Raw genomic sequence first — 26,183 nt, forward strand, 5'->3', positions numbered from 1 at the left:
TGAACTCCACTGGCGCCACCTGTCTCCCCGGGGTGGTATAGCACCCCAGAAACAACAGAATGGACCCACAGCACAGCCCAGCTGAAACAGAGATCCTTTGTAAAATTGCAATCAGAATCAGAGTCAACCACATTCTGATTATCCCTTAACTTTTAACAGCACCGGTACTTGGAAGTACACAGGTGCTACAATTGCATTTAGGAGGGACACGGCTGAGCAAATGCCCTCTCCACCTATCCACCGTGGGTCTCTAAACGTGGTTTAGGTCCTGATACTTTTAGGGAACTGACTGCTGGGGAGGAAGCTACGACCCCCTCACTACCAGAGGACCTTCCACCATGGCAGTTACTACGCTTCATACGCTTCATAACAGGCTGCTGTACACCTTCCACCAATCCTTGGTTACCTGTGGCAACTGTTCACTTCTTCCACACCTTCTGCTGAGTTAACCCTTTATAGTGGCCTTGCTTCTGTACCCCATATGTGTTTTACAGTCCCTGAAACCATCATGAACCCCTTTAAAATAACTACAATCCAGGCTTAAAACAGTTAACAGCTTTACTGACGATTCAGCAACACAGTTAAACACACTGTACATAAAACAGAGCCCAGCCCTATTTAACTAATACAGGCTGTCAGGTTCATACCTTCAAGAGAAGCAAAGTCTATTCAGCAAAAGTCCAGTTATGGTAAGTGCGACAGGAGTCACTTTGGGCGTTGGGCCCGTGGAAACCCAGCTTACCTTAGAGAGTTCTGGAAACATAGGGCCAGATTCACAAATGAGATACGACGGCGTTTCTCCTGATATGCCGTCGTATCTCTGTTTCTATCTATGCGACTGATTCATAGAATCAGTTACGCATAGATATCCCTAAGATCCGACAGGTGTAATTGTTTTACACTGTCGGATCTTAGGATGCAGTACCGCGGCCGCCGCTGGGGGGAGTTTGCGTCGTAAACCAGCGTCGGGTATGCAAATTAGGAGTTACGGATGGATGAGGAGAAGAAATAGCAGATTCAGGCTTAACAATACGGAAACAGTCCTGCTTCCAACGATACTTTACTTTTGTCGCCACTCCAGCCGGAGTGGGTATAGTGTACCTGGACAGGCCTCTCACACCGACCTGGCAGCCAGAGTATCACTCGGAACTTTGAGGGAAAAGATCTCTGCCACAGACCCTTCCTAGAACTTAGATCATGGAGACAATCCTCCTCGGTAGAATTTGTGTTAGAAACGCCTTCAGGTAGTATTTTCAATCAGGTCACCGACTGACAGGTTGCTAACATCCAACCTTTCAGTGTCCGGTTACCTTGATCCCCGATGGATTGTCTAGGCCCTGTTGGATCGCCAGCCTCTCTTGGCTCTCCTCAGGCGGACTCCCCACCGAACAGCTATCTTGCTTGGGATGTTCTCAGAATTGACCCAGTCAAATACTGGGGCCCCGCCACAGCTTTAAATATTCCGGGCCAACATGGTCCCGGAACCAGGAACACCATGTGGCACGCGCCCCCCGGCCTGGTAGGCCATCTCGCCGGGGGCCATGATGTGTGGTCACCCTAAAGGTGGGTGCCACCTCAGGAAAAGAACCCCGCCTTAATGGCATCTGCTCCAGAAGTACCCTCTCCCAGCATGCCCCGCGAGAGAAACTCCCTCCTGATTGGCTGCTGGCAAGAGGCACCCCAGCCTGAACTCCACTGGCGCCACCTGTCTCCCCGGGGTGGTATAGCACCCCAGAAACAACAGAATGGACCCACAGCACAGCCCAGCTGAAACAGAGACCCTTTGTAAAATTGCAATCAGAATCAGAGTCAACCACATTCTGATTATCCCTTAACTTTTAACAGCACCGGTACTTGGAAGTACACAGGTGCTACAATTGCATTTAGGAGGGACACCGCTGAGCAAATGCCCTCTCCACCTATCCACCGTGGGTCTCTAAACGTGGTTAAGGTCCTGATACTTTTAGGGAACTGACTGCTGGGGAGGAAGCTACGACCCCCTCACTACCAGAGGACCTTCCACCATGGCAGTTACTACGCTTCATAAGCTTCATAACAGGCTGCTGTACACCTTCCACCAATCCTTGGTTACCTGTGGCAACTGTTCACTTCTTCCACACCTTCTGCTGAGTTAACCCTTTATCGTGGCCTTGCTTCTGTACCCCATATGTGTTTTACAGTCCCTGAAACCATCATGAACCCCTTTAAAAGAACTTCAATCCAGGCTTAAAACAGTTAACAGCTTTACTGACGATTCAGCAACACAGTTAAACACACTGTACATAAAACAGAGCCCAGCCCTATTTAACTAATACAGGCTGTCAGGTTCATACCTTCAAGAGAAGCAAAGTCTATTCAGCAAAAGTCCAGTTATGGTAAGTGCGACGGGAGTCACTTTGGGCGTTGGGCCCGTGGAAACCCAGCTTACCTTAGAGAGTTCTGGAAACATAGGGCCAGATTCACAAATGAGATACAACGGCGTTTCTCCTGATACGCCGTCGTATCTCTGTTTCTATCTATGCGACTGATTCATAGAATCAGTTACGCATAGATATCCCTAAGATCCGACAGGTGTAATTGTTTTACACTGTCGGATCTTAGAATGGAGTACCACGGCCGCCGCTGGGGGGGGAGTTCGCGTCGTAAACCAGCGTTGGGCATGCAAATTAGGAGTTACGGCGGATCCACGGCGGTTTTTCGCGTTCGCTACGTCGCCGCTAGTCTAGTTTCCCGTCGCAAAGTTACACTTTTTTTTTGGTGCCTTAACTTTAGTCAGCAAGTGTATTGCTGTCTAAAGTATGGCCGTCGTTCCCGTGTCGAAATTTAAAAATCAACGTCGTTTGCGCAAGCCTTCCGGGAATACGGAAATACGCTACGCGCGTCGCCGTTCAAAAAAATGATGTCACGGCGCGCAAAGCACGGCGGGAGTTAGGAAACGGAGCATGCGCAGTAGGTCCGGCGCGGGAGCGCGCCTAATTTAAATGGCACACGCCCATTTGAATTGGCCCACCTTGCCCCGGAGGCCGCGGGCGTAGTTTTCATCGCAAGTGCTTGGTGAATCAGACACTTGCGATGAAAAATTGCGGCGGTGTAACGTATCTAGGATACGTTACGCCGCCGCGATTCTACGTGAATCTGGCCCATAGTTTCCAGCTCCCCAGGCCCCTCTTATGTGTAAGTATGTGTTGTAGTATATCTTGCCATCATTACTAGATTAATTTGGCATTTCATTACAAATTAGAGTGGATCTATTGTACTATTATTTATCTCGTTAGGTTTCTTACTAGTTTGACTTTTGTTATAATATCTTCCCACGGGGTACTAGCTATGCTTATAGGATGTCTCACTAATCGTTTTTAACATTACTAGTAATCTATACATTCTAAGGCGGATATGGTTTGTATAAACCACTCTGCAGTTAGAGGTTTATATTTTAATATATCATTTTATTTCTACACATTGAATACGTTTTTGTAAATTGTATGGATGTGTAGGTTTATGTCACTGTATGATTTGTACGATTTGTATATGTGTGGCATATTGTTTTTAGTACATTTCGAGATCAATGCTTTTAAATTGACATGTACCATTATTAACCAACATTGTATGGTTGTCTCTCTAGATTTATTTTAATTGACACTTCACTATGTTGAGTTTTGTATGCTGGTGGACTTTGTTCCTGTGTTTCAACCATTGAGCATATTGAGGAACTGTTGTGTGCCCCAGCCTGCCTTGTTCCTGTCCCCTTCGTGGCTAAGCAGTGTCGATGCGGAATGCCGTGATTTACATCAGTAGGCTGGATGTTTAAGTAACAGGATTTTTCATCCTGTGCGGCATATCCCTAGACTACATACCCCAGCGTGCACCGCGAGACATCTCGGGGGTTAAGTTTTACGCATTTGGCTCGTCTCTGTGATGGAGACGTGGTCGGTACGTCTGTGATGGAGACGTGGACGGTGGGTCATGGGATTTCTTAGCTGTTAGGGCATATCCCTAGACTACATGTCACAGTTTGCACCGCGAGTCACCTCCGGAGTTACGTGTTGTGGATGGGAAGTGACATACGTGTTTACATAACACGTCAGCTTACGCTGCGATCACCCGGGAGTATGATCCACAGCGTGACACAGATACTGATTGGATAACAATTTAGCCCTGATATTTCTCTCTCTATTTAAAGCGGAGGTTCTGTGGGAAAACGTTTTTTTTTTTTAAGACAAATCTGCTGCTGTTCCTATACTATTTATTTTACTCACTACTGCCGTTCTTGCAGCCGCCAGGATCCTCGTTTCCAAGAAAAGAATATTTTTTAAAATATTATGATGGACATTGCCATCTTAATTGTGGGCTGAAGCCATCCTGTACCCTCTTCCGGGATGCGGCGAATGCTGATCTCCCAGCATTCACCGCGTAATCCCGCGCATGCGCAGTGTTGACGGCGAGCTGCGCCGTCAACACTGCACAGTTACCATCACAACGGCGGGCGGCGTCCTGAAAAGGACACGCCCCGCTGTGTCCATCACACTAGTGGTTCTCTATCAGCGCTTTGCGAGTCACGTGACCCGCCTCCCGCGTCACGTGACAGCCCAGCTAGCGCGAGACCAGACGCCTAGCTATTTCTGAGGATGTGCTGTGATTGGCCTGAACGTCACTCCCTGGACACCATACAATCTGCTCCCACAATGCACAAAGCGGTCGGGGAAAAGAGCAAGACGCCCACTCCCCGTAGGGATGAATACCCGGAAGTGGAGCAGATTAGAGGTAAGGGAGCATCGTGGACAAAAAATGTAAACAACATCAAACTTTAATGGCCTGAAGTGTATAAATGCAGTAAACTTCGTTTGGAGGGTGAACCTCCGCTTTAAGCGTGGGGGTAGCGGGTTGGCGTGTACCCCAGTTGAAGTCTTTTTCAGACGAAACACGTCGGGTCCACACACCAGCCCCAGCTGCCCATTCCACGCTTTTTGGATTTTACAATAGAATTTTTAAATACTTACCCAGTTGCTGAACTGTTTAATACAGGGATCCTCAAACTACGGCTCTCCAGCTGTTGTAGAACTACACATCCCATGAGGCATTGTAACACACTGACATTCACAGACATGACTAGGCATGATGGGAATTGTAGTTCCTGAACAACTGAAGGGCCGTAGTTTGAAGACCCATGGTTTAATATTTTTAAATAAACTTTATTCCATTTGGATTTACACTATGTGGAGGATTCCCTTTTCTTGTTTATACATTTTCATCCTCATCTCATTCGGTCCCTGTTTTGTATTTGCTGATCCAGTAGGAAGTGCTGCCAGTGGAGAGAGGAGGTGATCTGTAGATCCAGTTCCCTCGAGTCCTTGTCGTGGACATAAGCGCAAGTGATCCACCACTGTATGGTGAGTTGGGTCCACATTGGAGGGTAAGAGTATCTATTTCTTTCCCCTGCCCAGCGGTGAAGGCACTCCCGGGTGATATCTCCAGCAACATACCACCTATGTCTATATAGACTGTTCGAAGTTATTTGTCATCTCAGTGTGTTGACCTGTGACGTCCTTTTCCTTATTTGGACGCCTATTGAGGAATCTTGTAGTGACAGTTGTCACGGAACCTTGGGGTTTACCTTTATCCCAGTGTTTATTAGGCAATTTTTTCATCACAGTGGGACTTTATATGTATATATTTTTTTGTTCAATTTATGATTACTCATATTGTGCACATATGTGTTGTCTATTATACACATGACTTCAGGTTTTTCATGAATTCTAGTTTTATGTTATACTGTGTATATATACATTTATAGCCACATATTTTTTTGTTATAAGGTGCCTGTTGATAATTCACTGGTTATTACTGCATCCTTTTAGCCACTTACATTACTTATAGGGTTAATACACCATATACCAATTATTTTTTATATTGTTTTACAAAGTAGGTCATCCTATTTTCTTTGTTACACAGCGCTACACTTTAAAATGTCTTATGTGTAAGTTACCCTGCGTCTTTTAGGGGCACAGGGTGACCTGAGAAGCCCAGTCTGGTCTGCCCTAACCAGACTATCAATACAACCACACCGGACTCAGCATTTTGTTTTACCCCTGTTTTCCTGGGTCTTATATGTGTGGTTTGTGTTGAAAGTTGAAAAGGCTTTTTCACTTGGGACAGTAATAATTATCAACAATATCCGGAGAAATATATGAAAATCTGCTGGGACATTGTATGAGCTTTGCCTCATAGACTATTGTAGGTATGAGCCAGACAGTCTTTAACTGGGGTCTTCTGCTTTTGTCTGTTTATAAAGGTGTTCTGTGGTTACACTTAGGCCTCGTACACGCGACCGAACATGTCCACTGAAACTGGTCCGTCGGACCAGTTTCCGCGGACATGTTCGGTCGTGTGTAGGGCCGACCGGACAGTTTCCCGGCCTAGCGGACAGGTTTCCAGCGGACAAAAGTTTCTTAGCATGCTAAGAAACTTGTCCGCTGGAAGCCTGTCCGTCGGACATGTCCGATGGTCAGTACGACTCATCGGACATGTCCGCTGGCCCGAGAAGCCGCGCATGGCGTCGAAGTGACTCGACGCATGCGTGGAAGCATTGAACTTTCGGGTTTGCGGACGTGGCGGCGTCAACGTCACCGCCACGTCACCGCGCTGTCTGTCTGCTGGGATTTCGGTTTGATGGTGTGTACAACCATCAGACCGAAATCTCCGAGCGGACATGTCCGATGAAAACGGTCCGCGGACCATTTTCATCGGACATGTTCGCTTGTAAATACCTTTACAAGCGAACCGTTTTCATCGGACATGTTCGCTTGTAAATGTACTTTGTTGCAGCCTTGTTTCCGAATAGTCTGTTTATCTAGGCTGGTTTAAGTGCCTAATTAATTATCTCATGTTAATGAAACCACTGTCAGCTATGTGTTGCTAGAGGGGAGGAGGAATTTCTCCTGAAGCCCTTCCTAAAGTCTGTCTGGGTGCACAGTTACTAATTTAATTATTTGTTGAAAAGTTTGAATGTATCTGTGTGTCATGCTACTGAATGTAGTTTACCCCGTCCTGTGTCATTGTGCAAAGAAAGGGGGATTGTCCCCAGAGTATGTTTGAATAAACAATTTTATGTTTCTTACCACCCTACACTGATGTCTCGACAAGTGACTGGGTGGGAGAACAATTTGTGGGACAAAGATGCTCAAATCTAGACACTAGACATCAGTTATTTTTTGATTATTGAACTAGGTATGTGTTTTTCGTTATTTAAATCAATTGTACTCATCTTATTATGAGTGCTGATTAAATACCTAATTTATATACTTCCTTATAGGAAATCTGGTTTAAATTAGGCCCTTTCCTACTGTGACCTTTTGATTGAACAAGGAGGGGGTGTGATCTATGGCTCCTGTACTGGCTACGGGGATATGCTATTTGTTTCTTATCAGTTCACTTTTTGATTATTTCTATATGGATCTGGACTGGTTGTCTATGGTGAGTTATGCCCATCTTTGCAGCCCCCTCCCCACCTGAACCTCTCTCCTCAGAGGTGGGCTGGACTGGATCCCAAAGCCTTTGTGCTCCTCAGACTTAAAGGGGAGTTCCACCCACAATTTCACTTTTTAAATATAAATACCCCTGTAATACACAAGCTTAATGTATTCTAGTAAAGTTAGTCTGTAAACTAAGGTCCGTTTTCTTAGGTTGTTACAGCATTTAAATAGTTTATAATCTAGAAATAGACCGTGGCCATCTTAAGTGTGGGCATCATGAAGTCAGACTGTATGACTTCCTGGATTTCAGCTTTGCATATCTCGCACATACTCAGTGCACAAGCAATGTAATAGGTTTCAGTCAGGTTTGCAAGGACTACTGGGAAACATGATGCCTATCCCAGAAACCCTTGCAAATAGCCTAGGCAAATAAGGAGGAGGAAGTAATGAAGGACTACAAAATAAAGGTATTTACAAGCAACAAATTAAATAAAAATTGTCCATTCTGAACACTATGAGATTAGAGCATGCAGCACAGACCAACATAAAAAAATGGGTGGAACTCCACTTTAAATACAGGCACCCAGCATTCCTTGGGGCACATCCCTCTAATTGGTTAGGGCTGTATCAAAATCCATGCTCTCACCTGAAAGGTTTCCTCCCACTGTCCAATATGCCCTCCTGCTATTGGATCAGTGTGAAACATCAATACAGCATGAGCAGCACCAGATCACACTGAGCAGACCTCACTAATCAATCACTGCTCTCTGTTAAGCAGACATCATTTAAATTTGTTTGTCTACTTTCTCTGTTAAACAGAAAAAACAAAAACGATATTCACTCTCTAGCACCTAGCTAAGAGGGTGCTACAGTTGTAATGAAGATCTCATTGCTTTCATGCATTATGGAAAGTGGGATGTACTGTATGTGCTGCTATGCAGATTGATGACATGTAAAAATGGGGCTTGAGCACAAACTGGTGAGTTAACTACGCGTGCTGCTGTGCAGATCACTACTGATATTGATGATTGGGGGGAAGTTGTGATTGCTAGAGTGCAGATTCTATTGGTGACATGGATTCTAGGGAATAAACTGTGTGCCTGCAATGTCGATCTTAAAGTGGTTGTAAATCCTCACATATACCCAGTGAAGTGAATAGCCTCAGATGATACACAGAGATGAAACAAATCCTCCTACATACAGTAAGTTTTAATTGTATATCTGTGTCTTTCCCCTTCTGTACTCTTTCTTCCTTTTTCAGCAGATGGTAGGGAGTCTGGGCTTACACTGTGTAAGAGCTGATTGGAGGAAAGACACACACCCCTACTCCACATAGGCAGAGGAACGAAGGAACATGCAGAGCTGTATTATGAATAGACAAGCTTCCTGCTAATCTCCCTCTAAGCACCCTCCCCAACACAAATTTTCAGCTGCTGTTATCTCCTGTGTCTTGTCTCCTGAGAACTTGTCAGAAGTGACTCTGCTGATAACAGAGGAACAAAGCACCAGATAGAATCAGCACTGAGAGCTTTAGAGTGAGATAGGTAAACACTACAGATATATGTTCTTTGGTAAAATTTCATGAATAGGGTTTACAACCACTTTAATTGTGATATGGAAACCTGGGAGTAGGGTGTGTGTTCGCAGGAGTGCAAATCTTACTGGTGGCATGGATACTAACAAGTGAGGTACATGTGGTGTAGTGCAGACCTCATTGGTTGGTAGGATACTGGAGATTGTGTCATGTGGTAGAGTGCATATGTTATGGTGAAATCAATAGTAAGAAGTAAGATGTGTGTTGGAATGCAAATCTTATTGATAGCATGGATTGATTTAGTCAACAATAATATGTTTTTTTTTTTTTACATTTCACTTTTACCAGGACAGTCATTATACATACCCCTTCTGCCTGTATATCCACAGAGAAAAAGTTCAGATCATTATCGATTATTCGTCCTGCAACCACAATTTCACTGCCATCAAAGTAATGTTTGAAGCTGTTCTGGGTGATGTCTGCAATGACATTCTCAGGATATTGCATTTTAATATCCACCAATGTTGGCTTAGCAATTTCTGTATAAAATCCCTATTATACAAGTAAAGAAATATTCGTTTTATTTACATATACTTTCTGTGAAACATAACAAGCCTAAAAGATTTTCAGTATAAAGGGCATTTCGAAAATCATACTGCGTAGTCAGCTGAACTGATATACATTAAAAATCTAACCTGCATCTGCAAGGCTGCATCTGAGTCCTCAAAAATTCGACGGGCAATGCCTGAATTTTCCAATGCCATCTTCTCAAGAAATCCATAATCAACCCCATAACCAAAGCCAAGACAGTACAGGGTATATCCATTTTTGTTAGCTTTCCTTACATTTTCCTGAATTTTTGCTGGTACAGTTTCACCTTGTAGAAGAAAAACAAAAATCATATCAGTGCTATGTTAAAAGACATATAGACCCGGATTCACATACATTGGCGCATATTTATGCCGGCGTAGCGTATCTAATATACGCTACGCCGACGTAGCGCAGAGAGGCAAGCACCGAATTCACAAAGCACTTGCCTCCCAAACGGCGCTGGGTTCCCTCGGCGTAAGCCGTCGTAGGTGGAAGTGGGTGTGAGCCATGCTAATGAGGCGTGACCCCATGCAAATGATGGGCCGAGTGCCATACAAGTACTTAAAACCAACGGTGCATGCACCGTCCCGTGGACGTATCCCAGTGCGCACGCTCAGAATCACGTTGGAACTACTCCCTAAGATACGACAGATCACTGCCTACGACGTGAACGTAACCTACACCCAGCCCTATTCACGTACTAGGTAAACGACGTAAAATACGACGGCTGTGTTCCCTGGTCCATACCTTAGCACGAGTTGCGCCTTATATATGTGGAATAACTTTACGCCGGACGTACAACTATATTATGCGCCGGGCGCAAGTACGTTCGTGAATTGACGTATCTCCCTCATTTCCATATTTGAATGGGAAATCAATGGGAGCCCCACTTGCGGCCAGCGTAAATATGCGCCCACGATACGCTGGCGTAGGAAAGTTACATCGGTTGGATGAAGCCTATTTTCAGGCGTATCTCAGTTTGTGGGCACGGCGCATAGATACGATGTCGCATAGATACGACGGCACATATTTACACTTACGCAGCCTTAGGTGTTCAGGCGCCCTGTGCGACCTAATTTCCCCCCCCATCTTAACCCCTCGCCCCCTGGTCAATAACTTTTGCGCAAACCAATCAAAATACGCTTATTGCGATTTTTTTTTACCAAAAATATGTAGCAGAAAACAAATTGGCCTAAAAATGGTAAGAAAATTAGAATTTTAATTTTTTTTTGGGAATGTTATATAGCAGAAAGTGAAAAATATTGGGCCACATTCACGTAGAATCTCGGCGGCGTAACGTATCCTAGATACGTTACACCGCCGCAATTTTTCATCGCAAGTGCCTGATTCACCAAGCACTTGCGATGAAAACCTACGCCGGCGGCCTCCGGCGCAAGGCGGGCCAATTCAAATGGGCGTGTGCCATTTAAATTAGGCGCGCTCCCGCGCCGGACCTACCGCGCATGCTCCGTTTCCGAACTCCCGCCGTGCTTTGCGCGAAGTGATGTCATTTTTTTGAACGGCGACGGGCGTAGCGTAATTCCGTATTCCCGGACGGCTTACACAAACGACGTTATTTTTTAAATTTCGGCGCGGGAACGACGGCCATACTTTACACAGCAATACAATTGCTGTGTAAAGTTAAGGCACCAAAAAAAACGACTAACTTTGCAACGGGAAACTAGACTAGCGGCGACGTAGCGAACGCGAAAAACCGTCGGGGATCGCCGTAACTCCTAATTTGCATACCCGCCGCTGGTTTACGACGCAAACTCCCCCCAGCGGCGGCCGCGGTATTGCATCTTAAGATCCGACAGTGTAAAACAATTACACCTGTCGGATCTTATGGCTATCTATGCTAAATTGATTCTATGAATCAGTCGCATAGATAGAAACAGAGATACGACGGCGTATCAGGAGATACGCCGTCGTATCTCATTTGTGAATCTGGCCCATTGTTCTTTTTTCAAAATCGTTACTCTTTTTTTGTTTATAGCACAAAAAATAAAAAAATCGCACAGGTGATCAAATACCACCAAAAGAAAGCTCTATTTGTAGGAAAAAAAGGACGTCAATTTAGTTTGGGTACAGCGTTGCACGACCGCGCACCTGTGGGCCCAGAACCAGCATGGCAGGTGTTCCTAGGAGCAAAGGGAGCTCAGCAAACATTTCTCAGAAGAAATAAGGACATTTAAAAGCAAAATCGAAGGATGAGGTAAGTGAAAGAGGACTGCACTAAGGTAAAGGAAGCTATTTAGGAAAAAAAAATTGTACCTTTACAACCCCTTTAGGACAGAAGCATCACACACTTGTGAGCAAAAACCTCATTAGTTTATCCAACTAGCATATTTTTAGTCATCCCCCAATAGTACTAAATGGGTGATTAGGGTGTGCCAGGCACACCTGGCACACTCTGTGTGCACCCCTATGAGTAAGATGCATAGTGCGTTTTTTGAAGTTGTAAATATTTTGGCACATTTTTTAGAAAATGAAAAATTTAGATAAAATTGTTTTGTTTTTTTCAGCTTAGATACATAGAGGGGCCTAAAAATCCAAGAAGCACCTTTGGGCTTAAATTGCGCTTCTTATTTCCTGACTACCCATCACCTTTCTTGAGTCCCTGAAGTGCTAGGACAGGAGAACACCCACAAAATGTCAACAGGGATATGCCCCTGTTAACGGCTCTCTTAGCCGAAATGCGTCGGATCCGCTTTACAGCACCCCATACTGCTTTTATTACTATTCACGTGTTTTTTTTATGACTTTTTAAATTCAAATAAAACTAGTCATGATTTAATTTGACCTGCACCATTTGAAGCACTCTTTTTCTTCCATTTTGTGTTCATCCATGTCCTGCTAATCCATTGGGGCTCCCTACATGACCTGCATTGGAAGTCACATCCGTCCGGTTTCTGTGATTGGTGGTATTTGTCTCATCGGATTTATACAACCATCGCCGCCCAGAGGGACCGTCTATGCAGAGATCCAGGTCCGCTGAGACCATTACGCCTTTTAGACTTGCTGGGCTAGATTCAGCAAGCATTTACGGCGGCGTATCTCCAGATACGCCGCCGTCATTTCAAATCTGCGTCGGCGTATCGTTACACTGATTCTCCAAGGCAGATACGTCTAAAAAATAGGCTTCCTCCGACAACGTAACTTGAATGCGGCGGCGTATAATTGTGTGCAATATTACATTGGCCGCTAGGGGCGCTTCCCCTGTTTTTTCGGTGTAGAATATGCAAATTACCTAGTTACGTTGATTCACGAACGTACATGCGCCCGGCGGTAGTTTTTTACGTTGTTTGCGTAAGGCTTTTTCGGCGTAACATTGCTCCTGCTATTAGGTGGCGCAGCCAATGTTAAGTATGGACGTCGTTCCCACTTTGAAATTTAAATTTTTTATGTAGTTTGCGTAAGTCGTTCGCGAATAGGGCTGGGCGTAATTTACGTTCACGTCGAAACCAATACGGTGTTGCGGTGTACTTGGGAGCAATGCACACTGGGATATGTACATGGACGGTGCATGCGCCGTTCGTAAAACACGTCAATCACGTCAGGTCATCACACATTAGCATAAAACACGCCCCCTCTTCCACATTTGAATTACGCGGGCAAGTGCTTTGTGAATACTGCACTTGCTCCTGTAAGTTGCGTCGGCATAGCGTAAATACGATACGCTGCGCCGCCGTAAGAACAAGCGCAGGTACCTGAATCTAGCCCGCTGTTAGTAATAACAGTTGGGTCCACACCTTCCGGTAAGAGTACCCATTCCACTTACCTTTTCAAGTTGATGCCTTTGGTGATCTCTTTAGACAACCGTATACCCTATGTTGTTACATCCACTCATCACTTCTTTATTGAACTGTGAATGCATTTATTTACTGGTGTGATTCACCCATTCACCCAGTATCACCAGTTTTTGAGACTCAGTTTCTCACGTGGACTTTATTTATATACATTTTTGTATATTCATTGTTTGTGTCATTATAATTATTGATCACAACTTATTAGCGCTGCACTTTTGTTTCACAATAAGATACTTCCAACACACATCATGGGCATACTTAGAAATACACCTCAAAACATATTTTGCTACTCCTTCTGAGCAGGGCCAGATTAAGAACATCATGGGCCTGGTGCTGAGGATTTTGGTGGGGCCTTTTAGGCTGCATTCACACCTCCGCGACAAGTAACGCCGCGTACGCGGCGTCTTTTGCCGCGAGTAGTGTAACTTTTTTTTTACAAATCCTTCCTATTGCTTTGTATGGCCGAACGCCAATGCCGCCTGAAAAAAAGGGTCCGGGACTTTTTTTCATACCGCAGGTGTACGGCGTCTATGAGATGTGAACCATCTCATAGACAGCAATGGGAATTCTCCCCTCCAGCGGCACAAGCGGCCGGCGTCGGGCGTTTTGTCGCGGAGGTGTGAATGGGGTGTAATAAATAATAAATAAATGCGTGGGAATGACATGAACGCAGCCCAGCCAAGGCAAGTGACCAAAGGCACAGAACCCAGAAGGAAGACCGGGTGAAGATGGAAGTGTCCAGGCCCCGCCTGATTCATCGCAGTACTGGAGGGCTCAGTCTGAAAATTGAAGTGTACACTAATGTGCTAATATGCTGTGCATACTTGTACGTTGTGGCATAACCTACCCCAGGGCCTCTAAAAAGTAGTAATGTCAGGAAAGTTTACTACCGCTTTATTATCACAGGATCCCGGGAGCCTCTCATGGGGCCCCCTACTGACCCGGTGGACGGTGGCCCTTGGGCAGTGCCTAAGTGCACAGTTGCCAACATTTAAAAAATATTTTCAGGGCCACTTTTTTATATAAGTGCTATATTTAGAGTAGCTGTGATCCCCGATGTTCCTCTATACATCATAGTAGTAATCACAAAATTAAATGAGTACTAATAATGGGGCAGAACAAATATGAGAACTGATATTTCCTTTAGTTGAACTAACAAAAGTGTGTCCATTCTAGAGCTGGTAACATTGAGGATATTCAGTATAATTTTAAAGAACTGTTTTTGTTGGTAAGCGACATAGGGGAGGAGTATGGACGGTATATAAGTGGGAAGTATGTGCGGGTGAGGGAGAGGAATGTGGAGGGTCTAACAGTGGGCACTATGTACAGGAGAGGAGTACAAAGGGTACGGAAAAAAGCACTATGTACAGGAGAGGAGTGTGAAGGGTATGACAATGGGCAGTATGTACAGGAAGAGTGAGGGGGTATGACAGAGGGTAGTACGTACCAGAGAGAAGTGTGGAGGGTATGATGGGGCAGTATGTACAGGAGAGGAGTGTGGAGGGTATGACAGTGGGAAGTATGTACAGGAGAGGAATGTAGACGGTATGATAGTGGGCTCTATGTATAGGAGAGGAGTGTGGAGGGTATGACAGTGAACACTATGTATAGGAGAGGAGTGTGGAGGGTATGACAGTGGGCACTATGTATAGGAGAGGAGTGTGGAGGGTATGACAGTGAGCAGTATGTACAGGAGAGGAGTGTGGAGGGTATGACAGTGGGCACTATGTATAGGAGAGGAGTGTGGAGGGTATGACAGTGAACACTATGTATAGGAGAGGAGAGTGGAGGGTATGACAGTGGGCACTATGTATAGGAGAGGAGTGTGGAGGGTATGACAGTGAGCAGTATGTACAGGAGAGGAGTGTGGAGGGTGCGACAGTGGGCACTAAGTACAGGAGAGAAGTGTATGACAGCAGGCACTATGTACAGGAGAGGAGTGTGAAGGGTATGACAGTGGGCGCTATGTATAGGAGAGGAGTGTGGAGGGTATGACAGTGGGCACTATGTACAGGAGAGGAGTGTGTAGGGTATGACAGTGGGCACTATGTATAGGAGAGAAGTGTGGAGAGTATGACAGTGGGCACTATGTACAGGAGAGGAGTGTGGAGAGTATGACAGTGAGCACTATGTACAGGAGTGGAAGGATATTTAGGGACTGAGTAGTGGTTAAGCGGGTCATACATGGATTGAAATTACGCCAATTATGCAGAGACCAGCCATAGTCAATCTATGTATGGGCTAGCTGGTTTTACACAAGTCAATCTATTAATCAACTTGAGTACAACCAGCCTGTTTTTTTTTTCTTAAAACAATCAGTGCTGCCAGCTAAAGTTAGCAACACTGATCATTGTACTCACTGGCAGAACACAATAACACTGCAGGAGTGATTCCTCCATCCACAGGTCAGCAGGTGAGAGGGTGTGTGGGGACAGGCTGGGGAGAGATACTAGTCAGTGGCTGGGTAGGCACTGGTAGTATCAGAGCCAGATACACACAGGTTACATACGCCACGATCGTTAGAGCAAGAACAATAATTCTAGTACTAGACCTCCTCTGTAACTCTAAACATGTAACCTAAAAAAATGTAAAGCATCGCTTAGGATACCAAAAAAAATTGTGCTAACTTAACTAACTAACTGTTTTTTTAATGAATGAAACATTTTTTTCCAAAAAAATATGTTTGAAAAATTGCTGCGCAAATACCGTGCTAGAGCTGCACAATTAATCGTTAAAAAAATCGTGATCTCGATTCAACCCCCCTGACGATCTCCAATGCAGAGTTTGCCGATTCTTTCATATAACAAGTGGAGAGACTTTCAGCTGTCAAAAGAAAATATCTGGGCAGTCTGCCAAGTTTTTAACAGGAAACATTGTAACTAACGCTTCCTTCTTAGAGCAAAGGGATAAACTTCTGTGTGTGTAAAGAACAAATCTGGGCAGTCTGCGAAGTTTGTAAACAAAATGAAACATTGTAACTAACTAACATTGGGCCTGATTTACTAAGCTATGTGCGCTGCGCTGGTTCATGCATTAATTAGTACTCCGGGTGGAGGCTTAATCAGGCGCATGAACCAGCGTAGCAGCCGGCGCATTGAAACTAATATGTAAAGCCGCGCCGAACTCCCTATAGAAGTCTATGGGAGAAATCAAAAGTGTTCATTTTAAAGGCTAATCTGCAAGTTTTGTCCTAAAAAGTGTTTGGGGACCTCAGTCCTGCCCCAGGGAACATGTATCAATGCTTTTTTTATTTTTTAAAACGGCCGTTTTTTCGGGAGCAGTGAAATTAATAATTCTTAAAGTGAAACAATAAAAGTGAAATATTCCTTTAAATTTCGTACCTAGGGGGGGTGTAATGTCAGCATGTGAAATAGCGCATTTTTCCCGCACTTAGAACTCCCCCTGCACAAAGTGACATTCTGAAGGAAAAAAGTCATTTAAAAATTCACACGCGGCTATAATGAATTGTCGGCTCTGACAATTCTAAAGGGATTCATTCATAAAACAAACAAAAAAATGTGTAGGGGTTCCCCCAAATTAAATTACCAGGCCCTTCAGGTCTGGAATGGATATTAAGGGGAACCCCGCCGTAAAAACCAAAAAAAAAAAAGACGTGCGGTTCCCGGCAAATATCCATTCCAGACCCTTCAGGTCTGGTGTGGATTTTAAGGGGAACTCCACCCCAAATTGAAAAAAAAAATGGCGTGGAGTCCCCCTAAAAATCCACACCAGACCCTTATCCGAGCACGTTGACCTGGCCGGCCGCAGAAAAGAGGGGGGGACAGAGTGCGGCCCCCCCCCTCTCCTGAACCGCACCAGGCCACATGCCCTCAACATGGGGAGGATGTCCCCATGTTGATGGGGACAAGGGTCTCATCCCCACAACCCTTGCCCGGTGGTTGTGGGGGTATGCGGGCGGGAGGTTTATCAGAATCTGGAAGACCCCTTTAACAAAGGGGACCCCCAGATCCTGACCCCCCCCCTGTGTGAAATGGTAATGGGGTACATTGTACCTCTACCATTTCACCCCAAAAAAAATGTCAAAGTGATAAAAATGACAGTAGCCGGTTTTTGACAAATCTTTTAATAAAGTCTTCTTTTCTTCTTTCCTTCGGGGTTCTTCCGCTGCTTCTTCTCGTCCACATCTTGCCCGACGTCTTCTTCTATCTTCTCCGTCCGTCCTTCAGCCTTCTGGTCCCGCATCTTGTGTCTTCTGCGGTCTTCTTCTCGGTCCGCCAGCCTTCTCGTCCGCATCTTGTGTCTTCTCCGGACCCAGCGTTTGAATTTGAATTGGCCGTCGTCTTCCCGCTCCTGGGACCCGCCCCCCTCTGACGCCACAAGTAAACTCCTTAGAAGGTCATGTGCGTCAGAGGGGGGCGGGGTCACATGAGTGTGACACGGCGGGAACTTCTTCTCCGGGCGGCGCGATTGAAATTGAATTCCCCCGCTGTGTGACGCTCTGCGACCCCGCCCCCCTCTGACGCACATGACCTTCTAAGGAGTTTACTTGTGGCGTCAGAGGGGGGCGGGTCCCAGGAGCGGGAAAACGGCGGCCAATTACAATTCAAACGCAGGGGACGAGAAGGCGGCGGACCGAGAAGAAGACCGCAGAAGACCCAAGATGCGGACGAGGAGGCGGACGGAGAAGACAACGGGCAAGATGCGGGACCAGAAGGCGGAAGGACGGACTGAGAAGATAGAAGAAGACGTCGGGCAAGATGTGGACGAGAAGAAGCAGCGGAAGAACCCCGAAGGAAAGAAGAAAAGAAGACTTTATTAAAAGATTTGTCAAAAACCGGCTACTGTCATTTTTATCACTTTGACATTTTTTTTGGGGTGAAATGGTAGAGGTACAATGTACCCCATTACCATTTCACACAGGGGGGGGGTCAGGATCTGGGGGTCCCCTTTGTTAAAGGGGTCTTCCAGATTCTGATAAACCTCCCGCCCGCATACCCCCACAACCACCGGGCAAGGGTTGTGGGGATGAGACCCTTGTCCCCATCAACATGGGGACATCCTCCCCATGTTGAGGGCATGTGGCCTGGTGCGGTTCAGGAGAGGGGGGGGGGCCGCACTCTGTCCCCCCCTCTTTTCTGCGGCCGGCCAGGTCAACGTGCTCGGATAAGGGTCTGGTGTGGATTTTTAGGGGGACTCCACGCCATTTTTTTTTTCAATTTGGGGTGGAGTTCCCCTTAAAATCCACACCAGACCTGAAGGGTCTGGAATGGATATTTGCCGGGAACCGCACGTCTTTTTTTTTTGGGGTTTTTACGGCGGGGTTCCCCTTAATATCCATTCCAGACCTGAAGGGCCTGGTAATTTAATTTGGAGGGACCCCCCTTTTTTTTTTTTGTTTTAATGAGCAATGACTCTATTCTTTATAGCCATGAGTACTTTAACCACTTGCCCACCGGGTTAATTCTGGCACTTCTCTCCTTCATGTGAAAATCACAATTTTTTGGCTAGAAAATTAATCAGAACCCCCAAACATTATATATTTTTTTTTAGCAGACATCCTAGGGAATAAAATGGCAGTCATTGCAATACTTTTTGTCACACCGTATTTGCGCAGCGGTCTTACAAGCGCACTTTTTTTGGATAAAAATCACTTTTTTGAATTAAAAAATAAGACAACAATACATTTTGCCCAATTTTTTTCTATATTGTGAAAGATAATGTTACGCCGAGTAAAATGATACCCAACATGTCACGCTTAAAAATTGCGCCCGCTCGTGGCATGGCGTCAAACTTTTACCCTTTAAAAAACTCGATAGGCGACGTTTAAAAAATTCTACAGGTTGCATTTTTTGAGTTGCAGAGTAGGTCTAGGGCTAGAATTATTGCTCTCACTCTAACGATCGCGGCGATACCTCACTTGTGTGGTTTGAATACTGTTTTCATATGCGGGCGCTACTCGCGTATGCGTTTGCTTCTGTGCGCGAGCTCGTCGCGACGGGGCGCTTTAAAATTTTTATTTGGGGTTTTCTTATTTATTTTTATTTAGTTTTATAATGTTTTACACTGAAATAAAAAAATAAAAAAAAAATGATCAGTTTTCTTCCTATTACAAGGAATGTAAACATCCCTTGTAATAGGACTAGTGTGTGACAGGTCCTCTTTATGGAGAGAGGCGGGGTCAATAAGGCTGGAAAGCATGGTATTGAAAAAAAAAAAAATAGATCTCATGCTTTCAGCTGCAATCATGTTCGTTCACCACAGTGGTGTAGTGTATAGCACTTTGACCTAGCAGCAAAAGAGTCGTTGGTTCGAATCCCGCCCGTGACAGCATCTGCATGGAGTTTGCATGTTCTCCCTGTGCCTGCGTGGGTTTCCTCCCACAATATAAAAACACGCTGTAAATCGGTTCCGGTCTAAATAAGCCCTAATATGCAGTAGTATATTAAGGTTTGGTTCTGCCCTAGGCCTGACTACATATCTGCACCTCCTAATAGAAAAATGACCCACCCCTTCCTGTCAAGGTCACACCCTGTTTTTGTATAACCCCGCCCAGTAATTTTCAGGGGACCCACACACTAGTTCTGGGGGGGCACTGGATTCCCTTAACCACTTCCATACCAGGCACTTACGCACCTTCCCGCCCAAGCCAATTTTCAGCTTTCAACACTGTCGCACTTTGAATGGCAATTGCGCGGTCATACAACACTGTACCCAAACAAAATTGGCGTCCTTTTTTCCCCACAAATAGAGCTTTCTTTTGTTGTTATTTGATCACCTCTGTGTTTTTTTTTTGCGCAACAACTAAAAAAAGACTGCAAATTTTGAAACAAAAAAACCTTTTTCTTTTTTTAGGTTAATTTTTTTGTAAATAAGTTTTTCTCTTTCAATTACGGGCACTGATATGGCGGCACTGATGGGCCCCGATGAGATGGCACTGATGGACATCGATGAGGTAGTACTGACGGCACAGATGAGGTGGCATTGATTGGCGGCGCTGCTATGCGGCACTGATGGGCACTCATAGGCGGCACTGATGGGCGGCACAGATGGGCGGCACTTATGGGTGGCACTGATGGATACTTATGGGCGGCACTTATGGGTGGCACTGATGGATACTTATGGGTGGCACAGGTGGGCACTGATAGGTGGGCACTGTGCATGGATGGGCACTGTGGGGTGGCACTGATTTTCCCAGTCAGTGCCCATTTGTGGGCACTGATTGGCATCTTTTTTCTTATTTTTTAATGCTTTTTGTTTTTTTGTTCTATAATTTTTTTTTTTTTGCACACCCTGGTGGTCCAGGGTGGGCATCCCTGGTGGTCCAGTGTGGTGATCCGAGGGGGGGCTGCGCTGATAAACAATCAGCGCGAACGCCCCCTGTCAGGAGAGCCGCCGATCGGCTCTCCTATACTCGCGTCTGTAAGACGCGAGTGAGGAAGAGCCATCGATGGCTCTTCCTGTTTACATCGTGATCAGCCGTGATTGGACACGGCTGATCACGTGGTAAAGAGTCTCCGTCTCCGTGAGAGACTCTTTACCGAGATCGGAGATGCAGGGTGTCAGACTGACACCCCGCATCACCGATCGCCGCGCTGCGTGCCCCCACAGGCGCGTGCGGCATGAAATCCTGCAGGACGTCCTGTCAGGATTGTGTAACCACTTCCCGGACGTAAATCGGCCATAGGCTGGGCGGGAAGTGGTTAATTTGCATAGTTTTTCTCTCACTTCCTGTTTGGCTATGGGGCAGGAAGTGAAGGCAAATCTCCCCAATTGGACACAGATAATCCAAAATAAACTGACAGGGCCTATAACCCTCCCTCACTCTATCCAAAATGAAAGAAAATAAAACTTGTTGATTATAGTTCTTGTCAGGGGCGGACTGACCATTGAGTCACTCGGGCACTGCCCGAGGGCCCCATGCCACTAGGGGGCCCCATCCGGGTTGCCAGGCTCAGTAAAACCAGGGACAGTATGTAAAAATCTGTGTTTTTTTTAGATCTGTCCCTGATATGTCCGAAAATGACATGCTTTTAATGTGAATATCCCAAGATTTTAGCTGCCCGCCTCTGCACTACCTCCTGGCGTGGTGGTCATCTGTAAGCCAGAGGGGCCCCATAATCTTCTATTGCCCAGGGGCCCCATGAGTTGTCAGTCCGCCCCTGGTTCTAGTTTAAGCACAAATTTCATAGAGTTTTATTGAGAGCCTTAAGAAAATATAACCATGCCAATAGGCCAGGATAGAGCGTTGCTAATATGTAGGAATGTGTGTTAGAGCACCCCACCCAATGTTAACTAAAAAATTATTAATTTGCAAATAAGTATTATCTGCTCATTTTTTTGGGGATGTCTGCACCCCTGATAGTGACAACATTTGTGAGGTGTCTTCACCCTTTCTAATTCATTCACTTCCTGTCACATAGCCAAACAGGAAGTGAGGGTAAAACCTTACTAATATCTTTTCTTGGGGACACAGAGATCAATCTAAATAGTTTCCCATTATGTAAATTGCACTCTAGCATTTTGCTGTGTACACCCCAAATTATTAGGGATCTTGGACTTTGGGGTCCATTTACTAAAGGCAAATCCACTCCTACAAGTGCAAAGCAAGGAAGAAAACAAAACAACTTTGCTTCTACAGGATTGGATGTTAAAACCATCAGTGCTTCCTCTCTGATTTTCAGCAACTATGCTTGTACTGCAGAGTGGCTTTGCCTTTACTAAACCCCAAACTAAATAATCATTTGGGGCAGGGATCCTCAAACTACGGCCCTCCAGCTGTTGTAGAACTACACATCCCATGAGGCCTTGTAATGCACTGACATTCACAGACATGACTAGGCATGATGGGAATTGTAGTTCCTGAACAACTGGAGGGCCGTAGTTTGAAGACCCATGATTTGGGGTGTACACAGCAGTGCTGGAGTGCAATTTGCTTAATGGGGACACTAGTTAGATTGACCGGTGTCCAAGAAATGACACTGGTAGGGTTTTAACCTCACTTCCTGTTCAGCTGTGTGACAGGAAGTGAAGCCAATTTTAAGAAAAGGGACACAAAGCTCAACACAAAAATAAAAAAACACAAAGCAGGGGTTCTAACACTCACTTGGCTTCCCTCAAACACCCACAATTTGAATAGGATTGCCTTGCGCTAGATTTAAGCACAGTGCTGTAAATCAGCACGTCAAGCCTGTCCACCAATAGCAAACCCCCCCCCCCACAGGCCATGTTTGCAGGTTTTCCTTCATCTTGCACATGTGCTTTAAAATAGTCTGGACAGCAATTCTTGATAAGAGAAATCCCCAAAACATGTCCTGTCGGGGGTACTTGAGGGCTGAGGACCCCTGCAGAATAAATAAAATACTTACCAGTTTTTGTCTTTAAAGTCAGGGAGAATAAACATGGCAAACATTTCATGATTACACACCAGGAAAGAAGCTTAGACAAAAATCACACATAATTTGTTAGGCCCAAACCTAGTTCAGCTGCAGCTGTCAACATATGTAGCATGAAAAAGTAACAAAAGACAAACTTAACAATTTTAAAGTAATTTTTATTGGTCAACAAAACAAGGAAAGCAAAAAAAGACAAACAAACAAAAATACATTTCAAAATTCTAATTAACCATAGCTTTACACATTTTTCATAAAATAAGGCCACATAGACAAATACATCAAAGTGAACATTATTTAAAAATAAACCAAAACCATTGGCAAAATAAAACAAAACCCATGCAACAAACCACATTTGTGTTTAGCAACAGCATTTCTGCCAGCCTGCCCCTTCTGAGGGCAGCTGAGGAATGATCGATCCAAGCTTTTTATAACAGTGCTAGTAATGAAGCAATTGAAATCACATGACCAAATTGCAGTCTCTAGTTTGGGTGAGCTTGTAATTGGGCACACCTGCAATTAATCCAAACCACGCTCTATGAGCATCCAATGAGTGTTTTTCACCTTTTAAAAAGAAAGGATATTTTTTTTCTAAGTGTTTGAGCATGCTCAGTTCATCACACATGTAGGAACCAAGCTGCAATGGAATGAGAGCTTTTTTTTTTTGTTTCCCCTGATCTGATGCTTTCCAGCCTGAAGGGGAGGTGTTAAAGACAGAAGTAAACACGCACATTTAATAATCTATTTGTGTGAAAAAAAAGGTTGCCAATTTAGTTTGGGAGCCACGTCGCACGACTGCGCAATTGTCAGTTAAAGCGACGCCGCGCCGAATGACAAAAACTTGCCCGGTCATTGACCAGAAATATGGTCCGGGCTCAAGTGGTTAAAAATTAACAAAACACAAAAGTGAGCCCAATTTTTGGGGATAATGTGAAAGATGATGTTACACTGAGTAAATAGATACCTTACATGTCACGCTTTACTATTGGAAACACTCCTGCAATGGGGCCAAAATGAATTCCGTGAATATCCCCATAGGCGACCTTTTATTTTTTTTTCCAGGTTACCAGTTTATAGTTACAAAGAAAGTCTAGTGGTAAAAGTATTGCTCTCGCTCTAACGCACGCGTCAATACCTCACATGTGTGGTTTGAACGATGTTTATATATGTGGGCGGGACTTGCGTAAGTCCCGCCCACATATGTAAAAATTCTTTTTACTTTTTGCTATAATAAATATCCCCAAAAATATATATTCAAAAAACTAAAAAACCCCTCAGTTTAGGCCGATACGTATTCTACATCTTTTTGGTTCCAAAAAATCGCAAATAGCGTTTAGTGTTTGGTTTTTGCAAAAGGTATAGCGTCTACAAATTTTTTTTTTTTGTTGTTTTAACTAGTTATTGGGGCGATCAGCGATTTTTATCGGTACTGCGACATTATGGCGGACACATCGAACACTTTTTTGGAACCATTGGCATTTTTCAGCGATCAGTGCTGTAAAAAATGCATTGCTTACTCAAAAAATGCCACTGGCAGGGAAGGGGTTAACACTAGGTGCGAGGGAGGGGTTAAATATGTTCCCTGGGTGTGTTCTAACTGTAGGGGGGGGGGATGGGACTGACATGTGTAAATGACAGATCGCTGTTCATGAAGGGGAACTCCAGACCCCCCCAAAAAAAATAAGGTGGGTTCCCTCCAGGTGCATACCAGGCTCTTAGGCTTGGTCTGGAACATAAGGGGTTAAACCGGGGCCCAAAAAAATAGCGTGCCCCCCCCCCCCCCCAAGATCCAAACCAAGCCCTTATCCCAGGCACGCAGTCTGGTCAGACAGGAATGGGGGTGGGGACGAGCGAGCGCCCCCCTCCCTCCTGAGCCATACCAGACCACATGCCCTCAACATGGGGGAGTGTGTGCTGTGGGGGAGGGGGGCACTGCCCCCCCACCCCAAAGCACTCTTGCCCCCATGTCGATAGGGACAAGAGCCTCTTCCCGACAACCCTGGCCGTTGGTTGTCGGGGTATGCGGGCGGAGAGCTTATCAGAATCTGAGAGACCCCTTTAATAAAGGGGTCCCCAGATTCCGGCCCCCCACCCTATGTGAATGAGTATGGGGTACATCGTACCTCTACCCATTCACATGGGGGAAATGTAAAGTAAAAAAAAAACACCACACAGAATAAAATATTTTATTAATCTGCTCCGGAGCCCCCCCTTTCTTCTTTAGCTCTCTTAGAAGGGGGGGTTTCTTCTCTCCCGATCTTCCGCCGGGACCCTGGGCTTCGGTGATTTCTGCCGGGGGAGGGCGCCATCCCTCGGTCCTCTCCGGAGCCTTCCGCCGGATGCCCCCACCCCATTTAAGCTCTTTTTCATTAGGGAGGGGCATCCGGACTTCGGGGTCTTCTGCCGGGGGATGGCGCCTATCCCCCGGTCTTTCCGGTGCCTTCCGCCAGGGTTCCGGTCTTCCTGGTCTTCTGCCGGGGGTGCGCCAACTCCCAGGTCTTTTCTCTGCTCCCTCTTCTGCCTGGCTCCCCCGCGGAGCCAGGGCTTTCTTCCGTCTTCTTTCTTCTCTCTTCCTTCTTCTGCCTGTCTCCTCCGGGAGCACAGGGCTTGTCTGCGCTGTCTTCTTCCTTCTCTTCCATTCGATGTTGACACGACGAGGTTCCGCGCTGACATGCCGTGTCAGCGGCGGGCATGGACTTATATAGGGTAATGCCACCATGTGACCTCAACCCATGTGACATCACATTCCCTGGGCATGATGGGAATGTGATGTCACATGGGTTGAGGTCACATGGTGGCATTGCCCTATATAAGTCCATGCCCACTGCTCAGACGGCATTCCAGCGCCGGACCTCGTCGTGTCAACATCCAATGGAAGAGAAGGGAGAAGACAGCGGAGACAAGCCCTGTGCTCCCGGAGGAGACAGGCAGAAGAAGGAAGAGAGAAGAAAGAAGACGGAAGAAAGCCCTGGCTCCGCGGGGGAGCCAGGCAGAAGAGGGAGCAGAGAAGACAGAAGAGAAAAGACCGGGGAGTTGGCGCACCCCCGGCAGAAGACCAGGAAGACCGGAACCCTGGCGGAAGGCACCGGAAAGACCGGGGGATAGGCGCCATCCCCCGGCAGAAGACCCCGAAGTCCGGATGCCCCTCCCTAATGAAAAAGAGCTTAAATGGGGTGGGGGCATCCGGCGGAAGGCTCCGGAGAGGACCGAGGGATGGCGCCCTCCCCCGGCAGAAATCACCGAAGCCCAGGGTCCCGGCGGAAGATCGGGAGAGAAGAAACCCCCCCTTCTAAGAGAGCTAAAGAAGAAAGGGGGGGCTCCGGAGCAGATTAATAAAATATTTTATTCTGTGTGGTGTTTTTTTTTTACTTTACATTTCCCCCATGTGAATGGGTAGAGGTACGATGTACCCCATACTCATTCACATAGG

General features: G+C 45.7%; 1 protein-coding gene across 6 annotated transcripts in view; it reads right to left on the reverse strand.

The window, feature by feature from the left end:
* The window catches only part of LOC120945304 (inter-alpha-trypsin inhibitor heavy chain H3-like), a 166,666-nt gene that overhangs the window by 73,687 nt on the left and 66,796 nt on the right, over positions 1–26,183 (reverse strand). For all 6 annotated transcript variants that reach the window (XM_040359385.1, XM_040359383.1, XM_040359387.1 and 3 more), the window contains exons 11-12: positions 9,699–9,880; positions 9,370–9,555 (exon numbers count right to left, since the gene is read on the reverse strand). In XM_040359385.1, the coding sequence (XP_040215319.1) occupies positions 9,370–9,555; positions 9,699–9,880 (368 nt within the window). The remainder of the gene's footprint in view (positions 1–9,369; positions 9,556–9,698; positions 9,881–26,183) is intronic.

The sequence above is a fragment of the Rana temporaria genome, chromosome 7 (genome assembly GCF_905171775.1).
Source record: "Rana temporaria chromosome 7, aRanTem1.1, whole genome shotgun sequence".
NCBI classification, from domain to species: Eukaryota; Metazoa; Chordata; class Amphibia; order Anura; family Ranidae; genus Rana; species Rana temporaria.